We start from the raw sequence: 16,292 nt of genomic DNA, 5'->3' as shown, positions 1-16,292 counted from the left end.
ACTCTGCTACCCCATATAACCCCGCCCCCTGCACACTTAGCCTTGACCACCCTTACCTTTTCTTCACTGCTGTAGTCAGTATCCTCAAGCCTGCTGATTAAATGGAATCCTTCAGGGTCTAAGTGTTAGATGCTGGCTTCTTTCTGCTGGGTCTTTAAAAACTACCTCATTGGGCCAGCAAGATGACTCGGTGAGCAAAGGCACTTGCCTCTCAAGCCTGGAGATCCAAATCTCATTTCTGGAATCCTTATAAAAACACAAGGAGAGAATCGACTCCACAAAGCTGACCTCGGGCTTCCATGTGTGCATGCCCACACATGCTTCATGCTCGCACACACACACACAATAGAAATCGTCTTTAAATGAATGCTTTTATTGAAGTATAAAATTCATTCATTGTGTACTGAGCAATTCCATGAGTTTAAGTATGTTCACCACCATGATCCAGCTTAGTACTGCACTATCACCCTTAAAGGTCCCCAGTGGCCATTAAGGAAGCCTTCAAGTGCCAAGCCATCCCTGGTGGGTGGCCAGAGAGGTTAAGTGGCCTCAGGATACCTACCCTGTCACTGTCTATTCCTGGGACACACAGGCTTCCAGCTGGTAGTGAAACAAAGGGAAATCTATAATGGTCGGTGTGGGAAGCCAGATTCTCTAGTTGTTCCAACTTTACTTATCAAAGTATTTATTTACTATGCTGGGCATCAAAGCCTGGGCCTTAGTTGTACTAGGAAGCACCTAATTGCTGAGCTATAACCATTGGCATTTGTCTGTTTTCTCAAAGAAGCAGCTCTAGCCTGTCTAAATAAAGCAGAGAAGAGGTGTCCACCACGGCGAACTCGTTGCCAATATTGTTTCTCTCCCAAGCCATCTAGTCCCTCTTAACTGTATGTCGTATGTATGTATGTATGTATGTACATTTGTAGTACACACATACAGAGAGAGAGAGAGAGAGAGAGAGAGAGAGAGAGAGAGAGAGAGAGAGAGAGAGAGAGAGAATCGTGCTGAAAATAGTTACTTTAAGAGCATCAACTTCCACGGTCCCCCTTTGAGTTGCACTAGAGCTGGCGCATGCGATGGTTCCCCCAGCCCTCTTCGCAGCTGCACCTGCCAGAAAGCCCTGGCCAGAGATTTGACCCTTTAATCCTGACATGGTGACAATGCCTGATCCCGTCTGGTCTGGAGCCTAGAGATCTCCAGACTCAGGGCGGCTCTGGGCGAGGCATCAACTCCGGAGACCGTAGCCCGACGCCCCTCCCACGACGGGCGCAGCTCCCGCCTTGGCCTCCCAGCCTCCCCGCCCTGCGGCTGCTCGCAGCGCTTGGCTGCCTGGGGTTCGTGTACTCGGGTGCGCAGATGCGCTGGAGCTTGGCGGCGCGAAGCCGGGAGGAACCCGGCGGTCTCCGCGCTAGCATAGCTGTGCTTCGATGCTCAGCACCTGAGTGGCTCCCGCCCTGCCTATGCGGTCTTCAGACATGGGTGTTGTGCTGCTCCCGCCGCCGCTGTCCATGCTGATGCTGGTGCTGATGCTGCTACCAGGTATGAGTGAGGAGCGGTCGGGTCCGGAGCCCAGGCTGGCAGCGGGCGGTGACCAACGGGCAGCGGGTGGGTCGCCTGTGCGAGGCTGCAGCCCAGGGTTCGGTTTCCCGCACAGCTTTGACCACCAGCGCCTTAGAAGTCTAGGCACCCACTTGCCTTGGTTCTCAGCGTGGTCCCACGGTTCTGCCTGTGAACGCGCAACCCAGTCCCTACCACGCTGAATCCCCTGGCTACTCCTTTGTTCCCAAATCTGCCAGTTAGCTGAAGCTCTAGGCTAGCTCAGAACCGGCCCTCCTGTTCTGCTCAGGAGATAGAAGTTTGGGTCCCATTCCTGACCGTTGCCCTGCAGCCCCACTTCCAGCATCTGCCTCCTGCCCACCGCTTGGTTTTATGGACCGTAGGAAAACATGTGGCTAAGGAAGGCTAAATATTTGTCTAAAGTCATCGGGTTGTTTTGGAGCTGAGGCTGGACTAAGCCTCTGGTTCTGGTCATTGGGTCTTTGCGCAAAATGATCGCGTTGCCTCTCTGAGACCTTCGATGTGACCGCTCCTCCCCAGGCCATCGTGGAGGCTCTAGGAGGGTCTATTAGGAGAAAGTCCTTCCAGAGACCCAGGATGGCTGGTGGGTGAAGCAGAAAAAGCAGCTATGATGTCTCCTGGAGGCTGTCAGAGCACACAGGGGTTGGGGGCGGGGTGTGTGTGTAGGACACCAGCATTGTGGCTGTGCATCATCACAGACTGCTCCACTGTGTGGGTCCTGCCTAAATCTAAATCACGGCCTGAAGAAAATAAGTTACATCCTCCTCCAAAAGACTGTCCCTAGACTGACCCCAGTACTGTAAGCAGACAGCTTGAGGCAAGATGTCTTGTTTAGTTGTGGTGGGCTTGTAAACAAAGGGTGCCCAGGGACCAGAAGTAAGGGCTGGGATGAGGATTCGAAGACAGCCCCTCTCAGAAACCCACTAGGCACCTTGCCTCCTAAGATACTGACAACCAAACCCCTGCAGAATTTGGAGAGGATGAAAGAGCTGCAGTCTCTGACACAGTGGAAAATGGGGCTCCTGGCCTGGGGGACCGCGAGTAGCTCCACCCCAGGGTTGAGTGAGTCATCTTCCCACTTGGGCAGCAGGAGCACCACAATCTTTCTTGGAGTAACAATAAAGGTTTGAGCCACTAATAGTGTTTTTTTTCTTTAGAAAGCAAGGTTGGGTGGTTTATTATGTAAAGATTTGAGTTTTATTAAGAAAAAACCACCACCACCAAACAAACAAACAAACAAACAAACCCAGTATATGGTTCCCCTGGGAAAAGCATTTGCCATCCAGCCTGATGACCTGAGTTAGATTCCCAGGACCCACACTGTAGAAGGAGAGAACCGAGTTAACCTCTGACCCCTCCCCCCATGTCACTGCATGCACCCTCCTCCCTTAATGTAAAGAAAAAATTAAAGAAGAAAGTAAGAAAGCCTTTACTTAGATTTAAGAGAGAGAAGGAGGGAGACATGTAGATGTCTGAGGAGAATCCCACCAAGCTAACAGTTCTCAAGCGCTTGCCACAGGCCAGTGACTGAAGCACGTCACCCCCACCTTTGAGGTGAATTCATGCGTACTCTTTATTTTGATAGTTAAGAAACAAAGATTCAGAGAGTTTAAGCTACTAGCTTAAGCTCACACAGCTTTCCCGGGTTTTCTGGGATTTTCCCTAGATGTACCCAACTTCAGAACTCAAGCTTCTAGACCCACTGAATGCGTGTGACCTCTGTTTGCCAGCCTGTAACTTTAAGGGAACATTACTAGCCTGAAGCCTGCATTTGCAGAGTACCCTGGCAGACAGAAGTCTGTGGGCAGGCTGTCCTCTCCGGGAGAGGTGCATGTCCTCAGGGACTAACAGGGATACCTCCTTCAGTGGCCAGTGCCTCGGAAGCTGAACACCGCCTGTTCCAGTACCTGTTCGAAGATTACAACGAGATCATCCGGCCAGTGGCTAACGTGTCCCATCCAGTCATCATCCAGTTTGAGGTGTCCATGTCTCAGCTGGTGAAGGTGGTAAGTGCTGGGGCCACAAGATGTGCCCATGGGGTTCTAGGTAAGTCTGTCTGCAGTCTGCCTTATCTTGGTCAGTCATCTGTCAACTTCAATCTGCTTTCTAGGATGAAGTAAACCAGATCATGGAAACCAACCTGTGGCTGAAGCAAGTAAGTACCCAGGCGCTGCGTACTGCTGCCCCCTGGTGGCGATTGCTTTATTTGTTGCTGGGAAAAAAAGGGGGGGCTGGACTGGGCTCCTGGACCCTGGACAGGGTCACCTCACTGCTCTTGAGGACTGACTCCTCACTCACGTCACAGACAGACAAACTACAGCCTGGAGAGAGAATTCTCTCCAGCCCCACTACAAAACTGAACAAGCTGGGTGTGGTGGTTCAAGCCTTTGAGCCCAGCACCCAGAAGACAGAGGGAGATGGATCTTCATGAGTTCAAAGCCAGCTTGATCTACAAAGCAAGTTCCAGGACAGCTAGAGCTATGTGGAGGAACCTTAGTCTCAAAAACAAAACCAACCACCCAAAGCCAAGTTGGTCTACAAAATGAGTTCCAGGCCAGCCAGGACCACACAGCGAGGCCCTGTCTCAACCTCCTCCCACACACTGTAACCCCGACCCCTCCAGTTCTGGTAACAATTGCAATAACATCTTTCCTTTCTCTTGCAAAATCAGAGGTGGATTCTGTTGCATTATGGGTAGGGCAGGAGCAGAACACTGGTGTCCTTCAGGAGGAGGCAAGAAGCTTGTCCCACATGTCCTCCCCAGGGAGGCTTTGGCCAGATCTTTTAGGAGACATCATGACTCTGCAGCCTAATGGTGACCCATCTGTAAGCTCAGCCAGCCTAACATTCAGCTCCTACAAGCCTTTGTTTGAAGAGGCTGTCGAGACAAGGGAAGTGTCCCATCTACCTGTTCCCTCTGTGGCCACAGCCCCTCCTTCTGGTGGTCTGTACTCAACACTTCGATGGTCTTGTGGGATCATGGCTCCATTCTGTGGGGGAAAAAATTCTTTTAGTTAGAAAGCATTATCCATTCTGCTTTTTGAGATGGGGGAAGGTGTCTCATGTGTTTCATGCCAGCCTCAAGCTCACTGTGTGGCTGAAGATGACTTTGAACTCCTGGTCCTTCATCTCCCTAATGCTTGGATCATAGGAGTACGGCCTCGTGCCTGGTTGATGTGTTGGTTGGGTCTGAGCTTGACAGATAAGCAGCCTGCCAAGTGAGCTACATCCCTAGCCCCACATATTGGGTGTGTATGTGTGTGTGTGTCCAGGCACACGGGTGAGGGTGTGCGTACATGTGTGTGCATGAATTAGGAGGTCAGACATTGATAGAGGATGTCTTCCATGCTCAGTCATTGCATCCTTTGTTGAACCTAGAGCTCAATGATTCTGCTGGTCTAGGGACCCTGCTTGCCTCGGGGGTTCCGCCTCTGCCTCCCTGAGATTATGAAGTGGGAGGGTTGTGTGGGTGCTGGGGATCCTCACACTTATGTAGCAAATCCTTTATTCATTGGACAACCTCTCTTTTCCTATCTGAGACAGGGTCTCATAGCTCATGGTCTAGGACTCCCTGTATAACTTAAGCTGGCCCTGAACTTACAACCTTCTTGCCTCAGCCTCATGCCACTACACCTGGCTGAAGAGTGATTTCAAAGTATGTTAAAAAAAAAAAATCATAGGAGTTTGATGTATGAACCTGGGAGAAATCCAGAAGGCTGGCACCTTGGGTAATATGATCGGAGAGGTCAATAACTAATGACTCCCGTCTGCTTGATAAGGATTAGACTCCCCAGTCTTGAAGGTTGACTTCTAGAGCAGGGACAACCTACAGGCTTAGCCCATGCTGTCTGTCCTGATGCCCCCATGTTGCTCCCTTGGGCCAACATTTTCTGCAGCAGGGAAATGGCTCAGTGACCCAAAGCAGGGGTGGTTTGTCACCATGGTGGCCATAATGAAATGTCTGTCAGGAGAAAGAAAATCTGGCTGGCCCTGCCACTGTCTTCTCCCTCCCTCCTTTGGCCAGATCTGGAATGACTACAAGCTGAAATGGAAACCCTCTGACTACCAAGGGGTGGAGTTCATGCGTGTCCCTGCAGAGAAGATCTGGAAACCAGACATCGTGCTTTATAACAAGTAAGGAACTGGCTGCCCCATACTCTTCCGGTCTAGCAGACTGGGCAGCCACTCACTATGCTTACAGTCTGGGCTTTTTTTTTTTTTTTTTTTTTTTTTTTTAACCCTTTCCAAAAGAGATCTGCTTAGTTGTTCACCCTGAAGGCACTGAGCATCCGTTATGCAGTGGGTACCATAGATGCCAGTGAGTGACTCCTAAGAGATCGATGTGAGGCTGGAAGAAGGGAAAGGTCACCAGAGAAAGCTGCTGGAAGAAAATTACATTGACTGGGCCTTGAAGGTCACATGGGATTTAGATGGGGGACAGATCTACAGCAGAGAAGGTCCAGGGAGGCAGAAGAGTCTGCCATGGATAACTGAGGTGACCTCACTAACTGCAGTATTGAGTATAAGGCTGGAGCAGCCCCAGTGTATGGTGGGGGAATCTGGGACAGCAGGGGAGGGGCTTACACGTGGCACCAGATGCTAACTCTGCAGGCAGGGATGGGCGGAGATGGCTGTCTCACCCTCTATGAGAGAGAATACTCATGGGAGAAAGGCAGGGCTGGGCAAGACTTATAGGCTGTCCCAGGCTCTTAAGCCAGAGACCAGAATCATCACTGAGGAACTGCTAAACACACATCTTCCCAGGGTTAAAACATTTTCTTCTTGGTTTTTTAGTGTCTTCTCTAAAGTTTATATTTATTTTTATATGTCTTCTTTGTAGGTGGTTTGTTCTTTGGCATGGCTAACCAAAGGGCTTTTATCATCCCATTTCCTGCCACAGGCAGCTTATTCTGAGTGGTTCTGAAAGAGCGTTTTGTGGAGCATGGGGTGTTGAGAATTCTGAGATCTCTACAAAGCTGCCCGAGCCCTGACTGGCTTCACTGCACCCCTATGTGTATTCTCACTGTAATGATTTCTTTACATTTGTTTATTTGTGTTGGGGGTGCAGTGTCCTAGTGCTGAGTTTATAAGTGGGTTTCATCAAAGCTTCTCTGTATGGTCCCTTTCTTCAAGAGGTGACTATTTCTTCTATGTCTCTGACCCTAGAACTCACTCTTAGGACCTTGAGACCCTATTTTCTTCTCCCTAGGTTTCACCCATTCAGCAGCCAATCCTGCCTGGCCCCTGGGTCTCATGATGCTCTAGCTCTATGCCCTCAAATGCTGACACTCACAGGACTCCTGAACCCTCGCTGATGGTGTGGGTAGTGGACTTGTCCTGCTATCGTAGGTGCCCCATTGTTCAGCTTTTGCGAGTCTCTGCTGTTGTGATTTTTTTTTAATCCTTGCTGCATTTCCACACATAATCTTCTCTTGTGTGTAAGGACCTTTGGTAATCCCTTACACTTCCACTGCCTTCTCTCACTTTAACCAACTGTTGTTTCTGTCTCTGTTGTCACCCATTTCATGAACTCCCTCCGTTTGTGTGATGGGTAGAGATTTTCACTTAGGTTTACGGCCACTTGTTTGGTCAACAAATACAAGGGCACTGTGTGGCAAATACTGTGCCAGTTTTAATCTCCTGCTGGGTCCTTGTGTTCTGTGACTCCTGGTGGTATACATTTTTAAATGCCAACCTGCCCAGCAAACAGGCTTTCTGGTATGGGCAGACACAGCCAGGGGCTTCTGTGGCTGTAACAAGTGAACAGGATCCCCAGAGACCACAGGAATGAGTCGCTGGGGCAGGGCTGGCCTTCCTCTGGTACTTGTCCATTGAGTACGCTCACAGTTTGCTGGTGCTTCACTTGAGGACGGATGTCCTGAAAAGTCTAGGTTCTGCCCACAGATGCTGTGCACCTTCAGCAAATCAACCCTGTTCTTTGACCTTCAGTGTTCTCTTCAGTGACATGACGCAACTGGGCCAGAGTAGAGGCATCCAGCCATCCTGGAAAGACCAGGCAGTAAGAAACAGTAGTAGTAGTAGTAATAACAATAATAATAATAATAATAATAATAATAATAATAATAATAATAATAATAAATAAAAGAAAATTTAACTTCTTTTTGAAAATTAGAATTTGAGCAGACACAGTCTCTGTCACTCACAGCTATTCAACTCTGCCCTTGTAGCTCAAAGTAGCCACTCAATTGCCAACAAATGTCAACAACTTTGTTCTGGTAGAAACTTGTGGGATCATGGTTGGGAATGGTGAAAGCACTCCCCACATAATTGTGAGGAGCAAAGTTCGGATTTCCCAGAACCCATGTAAGTGCCAGGTATATGTGGCAGTCCCGGAAGGCAGAGACAGGGGCTCTCCAGGCCAGCTTACCATCACAAGTGAACCTGATTGTTACTCTGGGTTTGATTAAATGACTCCAGGTAAGCTCTAGGTTTGACTGAGAAATCCTGACTCAATGAATAAGGCTGAGAGAACAATCAAGGATGATTTCTGACATTGCTCTCAGAGGCTACATGCACTGCATACGTGGTCACCCCACACACGTGCCCACATACACACAAATTCACATACACACATTTGCACAACCCAAACACACACAAATGGAAAAAGAAAAAAAAATGGTGGGAATATGGAGGGGTGTGTCTTAGTGGTTACTATTTCTGTGACAAAACACCATGAGCAGAAGCAACTTGGGGAGGAAAGGGCTTATTTCATAAACACTTTGGTACAACAGTTCATCAAAAGCAGTCAGACAGGAACTCATGCAGGGTAGGAACCTAGAGTCAGGAGCTGATGCAGAGGCCAGAGGGGTGCTGCTTACTGGCTTGTTTCCCATGGCTTGCTTAGTCTGCTTTCTTATAGAACTCAGGACCACTAGCCTAGGGGTGGTCCCATCTACAATGGGCTGGGCCCTCCCCCAGAATCAGTAATTAAGAAAATGCCCTACAGGCTTTCCTACAGCCCAATCGTATGAAGACATTTTCTCAGTGAGACTGATGAGTCTAGTTTGTGTCAGGTTGACATAAAACTAGCCAGCACAGGAAGGCTTGCAGCCATAGTTTGCCAACTCCTGGGCTGGGCCCTGGGATTTGAAGGTAGGTCCCTTACTTCCCTGTCATTTGTTGAGCCTGGATACCCCAAGTAACAGGAGGCCCCTGTATTCTGTAGGGTCTTCAAGGTTCTGTTCAGCTCCCACAGGGCTCTGGGGATGGGGTGTTGTGCTGAGTCTAAGCAGAGCCCATCTGGAGACTGTATAGAGCTCTGTCCTCTCCCACTGCCCCTTTCCTCCAGAGTCATCAGGGATTAAGAATGTGGAGAGGTCAAGAATGCAGAAAGCCATTGGGCAGGCAGTAGTAAGCTTTGCCCTTAATCCCAGCACCCAGAAGGCAGAGGCAGGAGGATCTCTGAGTTTAAGGTGAGCCTGGTCTACAAAGCAAGTTTCAGGACTACAGAATGAGTTCCAGAACAGCCAAGTCACCCAGACACCCAGTCTTGAAGAATGAAGAGAAGGAGGAGAAGGAGAAGGAGAAGGAGAAGGAGAAGGAGAAGGAGAAGGAGAAGGAGAAGGAGAAGGAGAAGGAGAAGGAGAAGGAGAAGGAGAAAGGAGGGAGGGAGGAAGGAGGGAAGGAAGGAAGGAAGGAAGGAAGGAAGGAAGGAAGGAAGGAAGGAAGGAAATTATGGAAAGCTGGTAGAGAAAGCCACAGACATGGGTTGGGGCTTAGGCATTGAGTTGTCTCATGTAACAGCTGTTCCGCTCAGTGGAAGTGGTGTGGGTGGGAAGGACAGAGACCAGTGGGGAGGACTGAATTATACCTGAACACGGCTTTCCAACAGCAATATAAAATCACTCCTCGTGGCTTAGAATTCTGACACTTAGATTTTCACATGAAAACCAAAGGGGCATGAAAACCCTGAATGCCTCCCACTACAGCAAGTGAAGAAACCCACCGAGCTGACCCTAGATGTCAAGAGCCTTCAGTGAACAAGGCATTGTTGCCACACACCCGTAATCCCAGCATTCAGGAGGCTAAGGTGGAAGGATAGTGAGTTTGAGTCTAGCCTGAGCTATAGTAGCATGCCCTTATCGATAAGAAAGAAATCCTTCAGCAGGTGGGACACTTGTGAAACCAAGTGACTTTTCTGTCAGATGACTTCTCTTGGCCACAGAGATGGAATCCTGAATACAAGCTCTACAGGGAACGGAGCTTGTCATCAGTCTGTTGTTAAGAAGTCAGTTTATAAACATTCACAGGATGATTCTAAGAAAACTGCATCATCTATATAAAAAGAGAGGCAGGTGTTCATGGCCAGAAGATAGAGTAGAACTATGGGGGTCAGGAAGGGGTGAGTGGAGGCAGCTAGAGAGGAAAGTGAAAGGACCTGCTGGCTAGGTTTGGTTTGAAGACATTCAATGAAATCAGACAACATGGTCTTTTATTGGAGAGCAGTTGGGAGGTAAGGGGGGCAGTGGCAGAACTGGGGTCTGGTAGAGAAAATGATCCCCCTTGCTAGGGTGTTTCACAGCATAAACACCTATGACTGGCCCATGGAACCATTCCCAGGTCTGCTGAGGGTTTCACACATATAGAGCACCCGATGGAGACTGGCTATAGAGGTGTTAACAAAGTCCTACCTACTAATATTCCCAAAGGCTGCTGAGATACCCATCTCCAGGACAACATTCACCTCATCACGAATTCAGAGCCCAGTGGGGCCCATTTTGGGTACTTAGGAATCTCTACAACATCAATCTAGAAGTCAACACTCTGGAACGTACTGGGATATGAGCAGCATGGCAGTGTGTGGTGGGGAGTCTAGGCAATGGGGAGAATGTACTAGGAGAAACTGGGTTGGGGTAACAAGTGTGGCAAATCATGTGCCAGGAGAGGTGGGGGATGGACAACCAATATGGGTGAGCATTGCTGGGGGAGGTCTACCTCAGTATCTCCACTGGAGAACGGGGCAGTTGGTACAATGACCTCTTACAGTCCTTTGTGTGCTCAGAGCTCCTTGTTTTATAAATCGTCATTTGTTATCGTCCTGGCAGCAGCATGGGAAGCCAGGCTGGGTGGCTATGGAGTGATGACAGTGAGTTGTGTGCCCCACTGTGTCTTCACAGTGCTGATGGGGATTTCCAGGTGGATGACAAGACCAAAGCTCTACTCAAGTACACAGGAGAAGTGACTTGGATCCCTCCGGCCATCTTTAAGAGCTCATGCAAAATCGATGTGACCTATTTCCCATTCGACTACCAAAACTGCACCATGAAGTTCGGCTCCTGGTCCTACGACAAGGCAAAGATCGACCTGGTCCTCATTGGCTCCTCAATGAACCTCAAGGACTACTGGGAAAGTGGCGAGTGGGCCATCATTAAAGCCCCGGGCTACAAACATGAGATCAAGTACAACTGCTGTGAGGAGATCTACCAAGACATCACGTACTCGCTGTACATCCGCCGCCTGCCACTGTTCTACACCATCAACCTCATCATCCCCTGCCTGCTCATTTCCTTCCTCACCGTGCTCGTCTTCTACCTGCCCTCCGACTGTGGGGAGAAGGTGACGCTCTGCATCTCTGTGCTCCTCTCCCTGACTGTCTTTCTCCTGGTGATCACTGAGACCATCCCTTCCACCTCTCTGGTTATCCCCCTGATCGGGGAATATCTCCTCTTCACTATGATTTTTGTCACCTTGTCCATCGTCATCACAGTCTTTGTGCTCAACGTGCACTACAGAACTCCAACCACACACACGATGCCTACTTGGGTCAAGGCCGTGTTCTTGAACCTGCTCCCCAGGGTCATGTTTATGACTAGGCCGACCAGCAGCGAGGGAGACTCTCCGAAGATGAGGACCGTCTACGGCGCTGAGCTCTCAAACCTGAACTGCTTCCGCCGTGCAGACTCCAAAAGCTGCAAGGAAGGCTACCCATGCCAAGATGGCACATGTAGCTACTGCCATCACCGTAGAGTAAAAATATCAAATTTCAGTGCCAACCTCACAAGAAGCTCCAGCTCTGAGTCTGTCGATGCTGTGTTGTCCCTCTCTGCTCTGTCACCAGAAATCAAAGAAGCCATCCAAAGTGTGAAGTATATTGCTGAAAATATGAAAGCACAGAATGTAGCTAAGGAGGTAACTATGGTTTTTGTTATGGCTTCCTTGTGCAGTGGTGCATAGGGCAGAGGTTAGGAAATTAGACTCTTAGGGATGGGAAAGATTGTCCAGCAATTACAGGGACGTGCTGCTCTTGGGGAGGATACAAACTTGGTTTCTAGCACCCACATCAGATGGCCCACAATGCCCATAACTCTAGCTCTGGGGAAAACAACACCCTCCTTTGGCTGCCTTTGACATACACACATACTCATAGAGAGAGACAGAGAGGGGGGAGAGGGAGAAGGAGAAGAGGGGAGAGGGGAGAGGGGAGAGGGGAGAGGGGAGAGGGGACAGGGGACAGGGGACGGGGGACAGGGGACAGGGGACAGGGGACAGGGGAGAGGGGAGAGGAGGGGAGAGGGGAGAGGGGAGAGGGGAGAGGAGGGGAGAGGGGAGAGGAGGGGAGAGGGGAGAGGAGGGGAGAGGAGGGGAGAGGGGAGAGGGGAGAGGGGAGAGGGGACAGGGGACAGGGACAGGGGAGAGGGGACAGGGGAGAGGGGAGAGGGGACAGGGGACAGGGGACAGGGGACAGGGGACAGGGGACAGGGGACGGGGAGGAGAGGGGAGGAGAGGGGAGAGGGAACAGGGGACAGGGGAGAGGGGACAAGGGACAGGGGATGGGGAGACGGGACAGGGGAGAGGGGAGAGGGGAGAAGGGACAGGGGACAGGGGACAGGGGATGGGGAGACGGGACAGGGAACAGGGGAGAGGGGACAGGGAACAGGGGACAGGGGACAGGGGACAGGGGACAGGGGACAGGGGACAGGGGAGGAGAGGGGAGAGGGGACAGGGGAGAAGGGACAGGGGAGAGGGGAGGGGGGACAAGGGACAGGGGATGGGGAGATGGGACAGGGGACAGGAGAGAGGGAGGAGAGAGACATTAGCCTCTTGAGTCAGAAGCTGTGTTCAGACCAGTCAGATGCCCTTGGATATATTAGTTACCTCACTTGTAGTCTGGGCTGGCCTTGAACTCACAATTATACTGTCTCAGCTCCCTCAGTAGTGGGATTCCAGGACTGTGTCATTATCTCTTGTTTCAGATTTATATAGGGATAAGGACCATTTCTTAAATCAACATTGATATTAAAAGTATTGATCAACAAGGAGTCTGCTGAAGCAACCCCCTGAGACTGCACTGTCTTTATCCACATTTTTCAGATGAGGACATTGAAACTGAGGGAGATGACATTTGCTCAGACTAGAAAGAGGCAGAGCTTGATTAAAACTAAAGTGTGTCACCTTTTTCTACAGGCTATCTCCTAGAGCCTTGGGGTATTGTTATTTATCCTATAGAGGGATGTGTAAGACTCAGGTTGTGGATGTGAAGTGCTTATAGACAAGTCTTAGGAATTCAAATAGAGTAACTTATGTCAAACAGGGCATTATGGTTCTAACTTTACCACAACTGTGACTTCACGGTGTCACCGAAAGGACACGTTTACTCAAGCTTATAATGGTGAAATAGAAACCACATTTCCCAGGCCATTTCAGTGTGCTTAATTGAATTACAGAATTACATGCTGCTTCTTCATTATGTGATCACTGCTTCAGAACAGTTAACTCCTGGGCTCTCTCTCAGCGCAATTGTGGTTTCTTTGCTTTCTGAATTGCCTGGGAGTTCAATTACCATAGATTCTCCTTCCTGTTTCAAGCCTAAGTTGAAGCTCATTATATACAATTATTCTTGCTCTTTCTTCCATCTTTGGCTGTACCGTCAGCCATTATGTCTGCTGTTCAGCCTGTCTAGCCATACAACTGAGGATGTCATTTGGTTAGGTGGGCAGTTTAAAGGGGAGTAGGGACAAAGAAAAATGTCAGGCTTGCCCGATGGGCTTATTTCACGTTTGGAATGGATTTTACACGGAAATTAGAATCTAAAACAAGTATTAGTGCCAGTGACCAAGTACTTTGAAACAATGTCAAATGATGTTAAAGTCATTATTCTAACAAAGGCTCCAGATCCTCCTGTAGAGGTGTGTGAGCTTTCATGACTGGAATTTAATTTAGAAAAAAATAGATTACACACACACACACACACACAGTGAGCTTTCATGACTGGAATTTAATTTAGAAAAAAATAGATTACACACACACACACACACACACACACACACACACACACACAATTTCTGAGTGGTGGTACATACTTGTAACCACAGCTCTCAGGAGGGATGTGACAGGGTGATCGACAATTTAAGCCCTACCTAAACTGTGTAGACATGAGGACCAGACCTTGCCTTGAAAGAAAAATGTATTCTCATTAGAAACACAGCACATATTTTTCATCTGTTTCTCTACTACATGAAATTTGAGGTTGGTAGATATATTAGCACTTTTCTTATTGCTGTGACCATATGCCTGAGAAGCAACTTAAGGGAGGGTTTATTTGGGCTTACTGCTCCAGGGAAAATGGTCCATCGTGCAGTCATTGTGGCAGGAGTGTGAGGTAGCTGGTCACGCTGCATCCATAGTCATGAAGCAGAGAGATGAATGCTACCATTCAATTTACTCTCTCATTTGTATTCATCTAGGAGCCTAGCACAGGGAAGGATGCCACCACAGTTAGGGTAGATCTTTCCATCTTTATCAATCTAATCTAGATAGTCCCACATGGTCACCTCCAGAGGCTGACCTAATTAGATAATCTCACCTGAGCATGCCCAGTGGCTTGTCTCCTAGGTGATTGTAGATCCTGTCAAGCTGACAATCAGAATTAACCATCACCATAGATTTTCTCAGATCATATCAATAAGAAAAAAGATTTCTTATATATTAAATAAAATGGCTTCTCTACCTTAACAAGTTGTAATACTAAAAATTGACCCTTCTCCTTCATGTTGCAACTTTTATTGTTTTTTGTTTTCCAGATTCAAGATGATTGGAAGTATGTTGCCATGGTGATTGACCGAATCTTTCTCTGGGTTTTCATTCTGGTGTGCATTTTAGGAACAGCTGGATTATTTCTGCAACCCTTGATGGCCAGAGATGACACATAAACTGTGACCTCTTCACCGAGGCTCCCCTGTGCTGATGCAAGAGCACTTTCTTTAGCACCCTACTTTATCTGATCACAGGCTTGGAGTTTGCTATTTCAAGGGTTATTTTCAACTCATCTTCATTTTTTGTTAAAAAAAAAATGTGGGAGAAAAATGTCTAGTTATGTATTATGGATAAATGAACATTTCTCTACCCCCATGATTAAAACTTAACTAGATAGAAATTTTTTTCTGTTCATAAATATTAAATCCTTTAGCTCAGGATCTCTATAGAACTCATCTGTTCAGTCCGTAAACTACTTGAAGTTTATTCCAGCAGCACCCATCACTTCTGTTCTTTACTATCTTTCCAAAGGCCATACTTCCACTTCAGTATTTGCCGATACCCTGAGAAATTATACCTGGCCTCACGCTCACTGCTAGTTAACTACTCTAGTCTGTTCAAGTTTCTAATTTAGAAAAACATCCCATAGAGCCCTGCAAGACTTTATAATCCCAGTACTCAAGAGGTAGAGTCAGAGGCAGGTGGGATTTCTGTGAATTCCAGGCCAGCCTGGTCTAGATAGTGAGCTCCAGCCCAACTAGGGCTGCACAGTGGGACCCCGTCTCAAAACAACACCCCTCCCCAAACTGTACAACTAAACACAAAGTTATTTCTCACAGTTTAGGAGTCTGGGAAGTCTAGGATCAAAGTGCTAGCGAGACTGTCTGGAGAGTCTTCCTCATAAAACTTACCTTCCAGTGTATCTCTAAGTGGCTGAAAGGGCTAGTCTTTCTGGAATCTTTTACAAAAGCACTAATTCCATTTGTCTAGGCATGACCTCATGACCTAATAACTTCCCAAACAGTATTGCATGGTAGGTTCACACATGAGCTGCAGGGAGTTGTCCAGACTCTGGGATGAACCGTCAGAGCAGGGGTTCACTACATTAGCACTAGGGTTTGGGCTCCAGAATGGTGCTGGGGATGTGAGATGTCTGGACTTCAGCAGCCGATGGTTCCTGCCCACTAGGATGCCAGTAACAAACCTGTGTGCCTCAGCTGTCAGAACGCCCAGAATGTAGGACGTTGTCAAAATTGGTTATGCTTGAGAAGCTATTTGAACAAACTGAATTTCCCATATTACACTCCCAAATCTGAATCACAACTCCTAGAGTTCACAGAGACCATTTGCATATTTTCACTAGTTTTTCTTCTATGCAAAAATAAAACCTGACAATTGCAATTCACTGTGGCTTATATTTCAGTAAGTCAAAAGGAAGAGTGTACTATGAAATTTGTTGGTTTACAAGTATCTTAACAGTGATTGAGATATAAGGGATGAGGGATATATACAAACTAAGATAGCTAACAGCAATTTACATTAAACTAGATTTTATTAGTGTTCCCTCATGTTGTTAAGCACCGGAGACAATAAACTTTAAAGGAGGAAATGTGTATGTGGGCTCATGGTTTCCATCCATGTCACTCATGTGGTCTGTTCCTTTTAGCTTGTGATGAGACAATACATCATGGTAAGGAGCACATGATTCATCAATGACCTTC

At 48.1% G+C, this 16,292-nt stretch overlaps 1 protein-coding gene across 1 annotated transcript; it reads left to right on the top strand.

The window, feature by feature from the left end:
* Positions 1–1,292: 1,292 nt before the first annotated feature.
* On the top strand, positions 1,293–16,208 carry Chrna3 (cholinergic receptor nicotinic alpha 3 subunit). The gene is made up of 6 exons (XM_076925281.1): positions 1,293–1,539; positions 3,445–3,584; positions 3,689–3,733; positions 5,603–5,712; positions 10,716–11,727; positions 14,619–16,208. Exons 1-6 carry the CDS (start codon positions 1,461–1,463, stop codon positions 14,745–14,747), a joined length of 1,515 nt encoding a protein of 504 aa, XP_076781396.1. The 5' UTR covers positions 1,293–1,460; the 3' UTR covers positions 14,748–16,208.
* The last annotated feature ends 84 nt before the right edge of the window (positions 16,209–16,292 follow it).

The sequence above is a fragment of the Arvicanthis niloticus genome, chromosome 26 (genome assembly GCF_011762505.2).
Source record: "Arvicanthis niloticus isolate mArvNil1 chromosome 26, mArvNil1.pat.X, whole genome shotgun sequence".
Lineage (NCBI taxonomy): Eukaryota > Metazoa > Chordata > Mammalia > Rodentia > Muridae > Arvicanthis > Arvicanthis niloticus.
The sequence above is the reverse complement of the archived record's forward strand: the minus strand, read 5'-3'. Positions and strand labels throughout refer to the sequence as shown.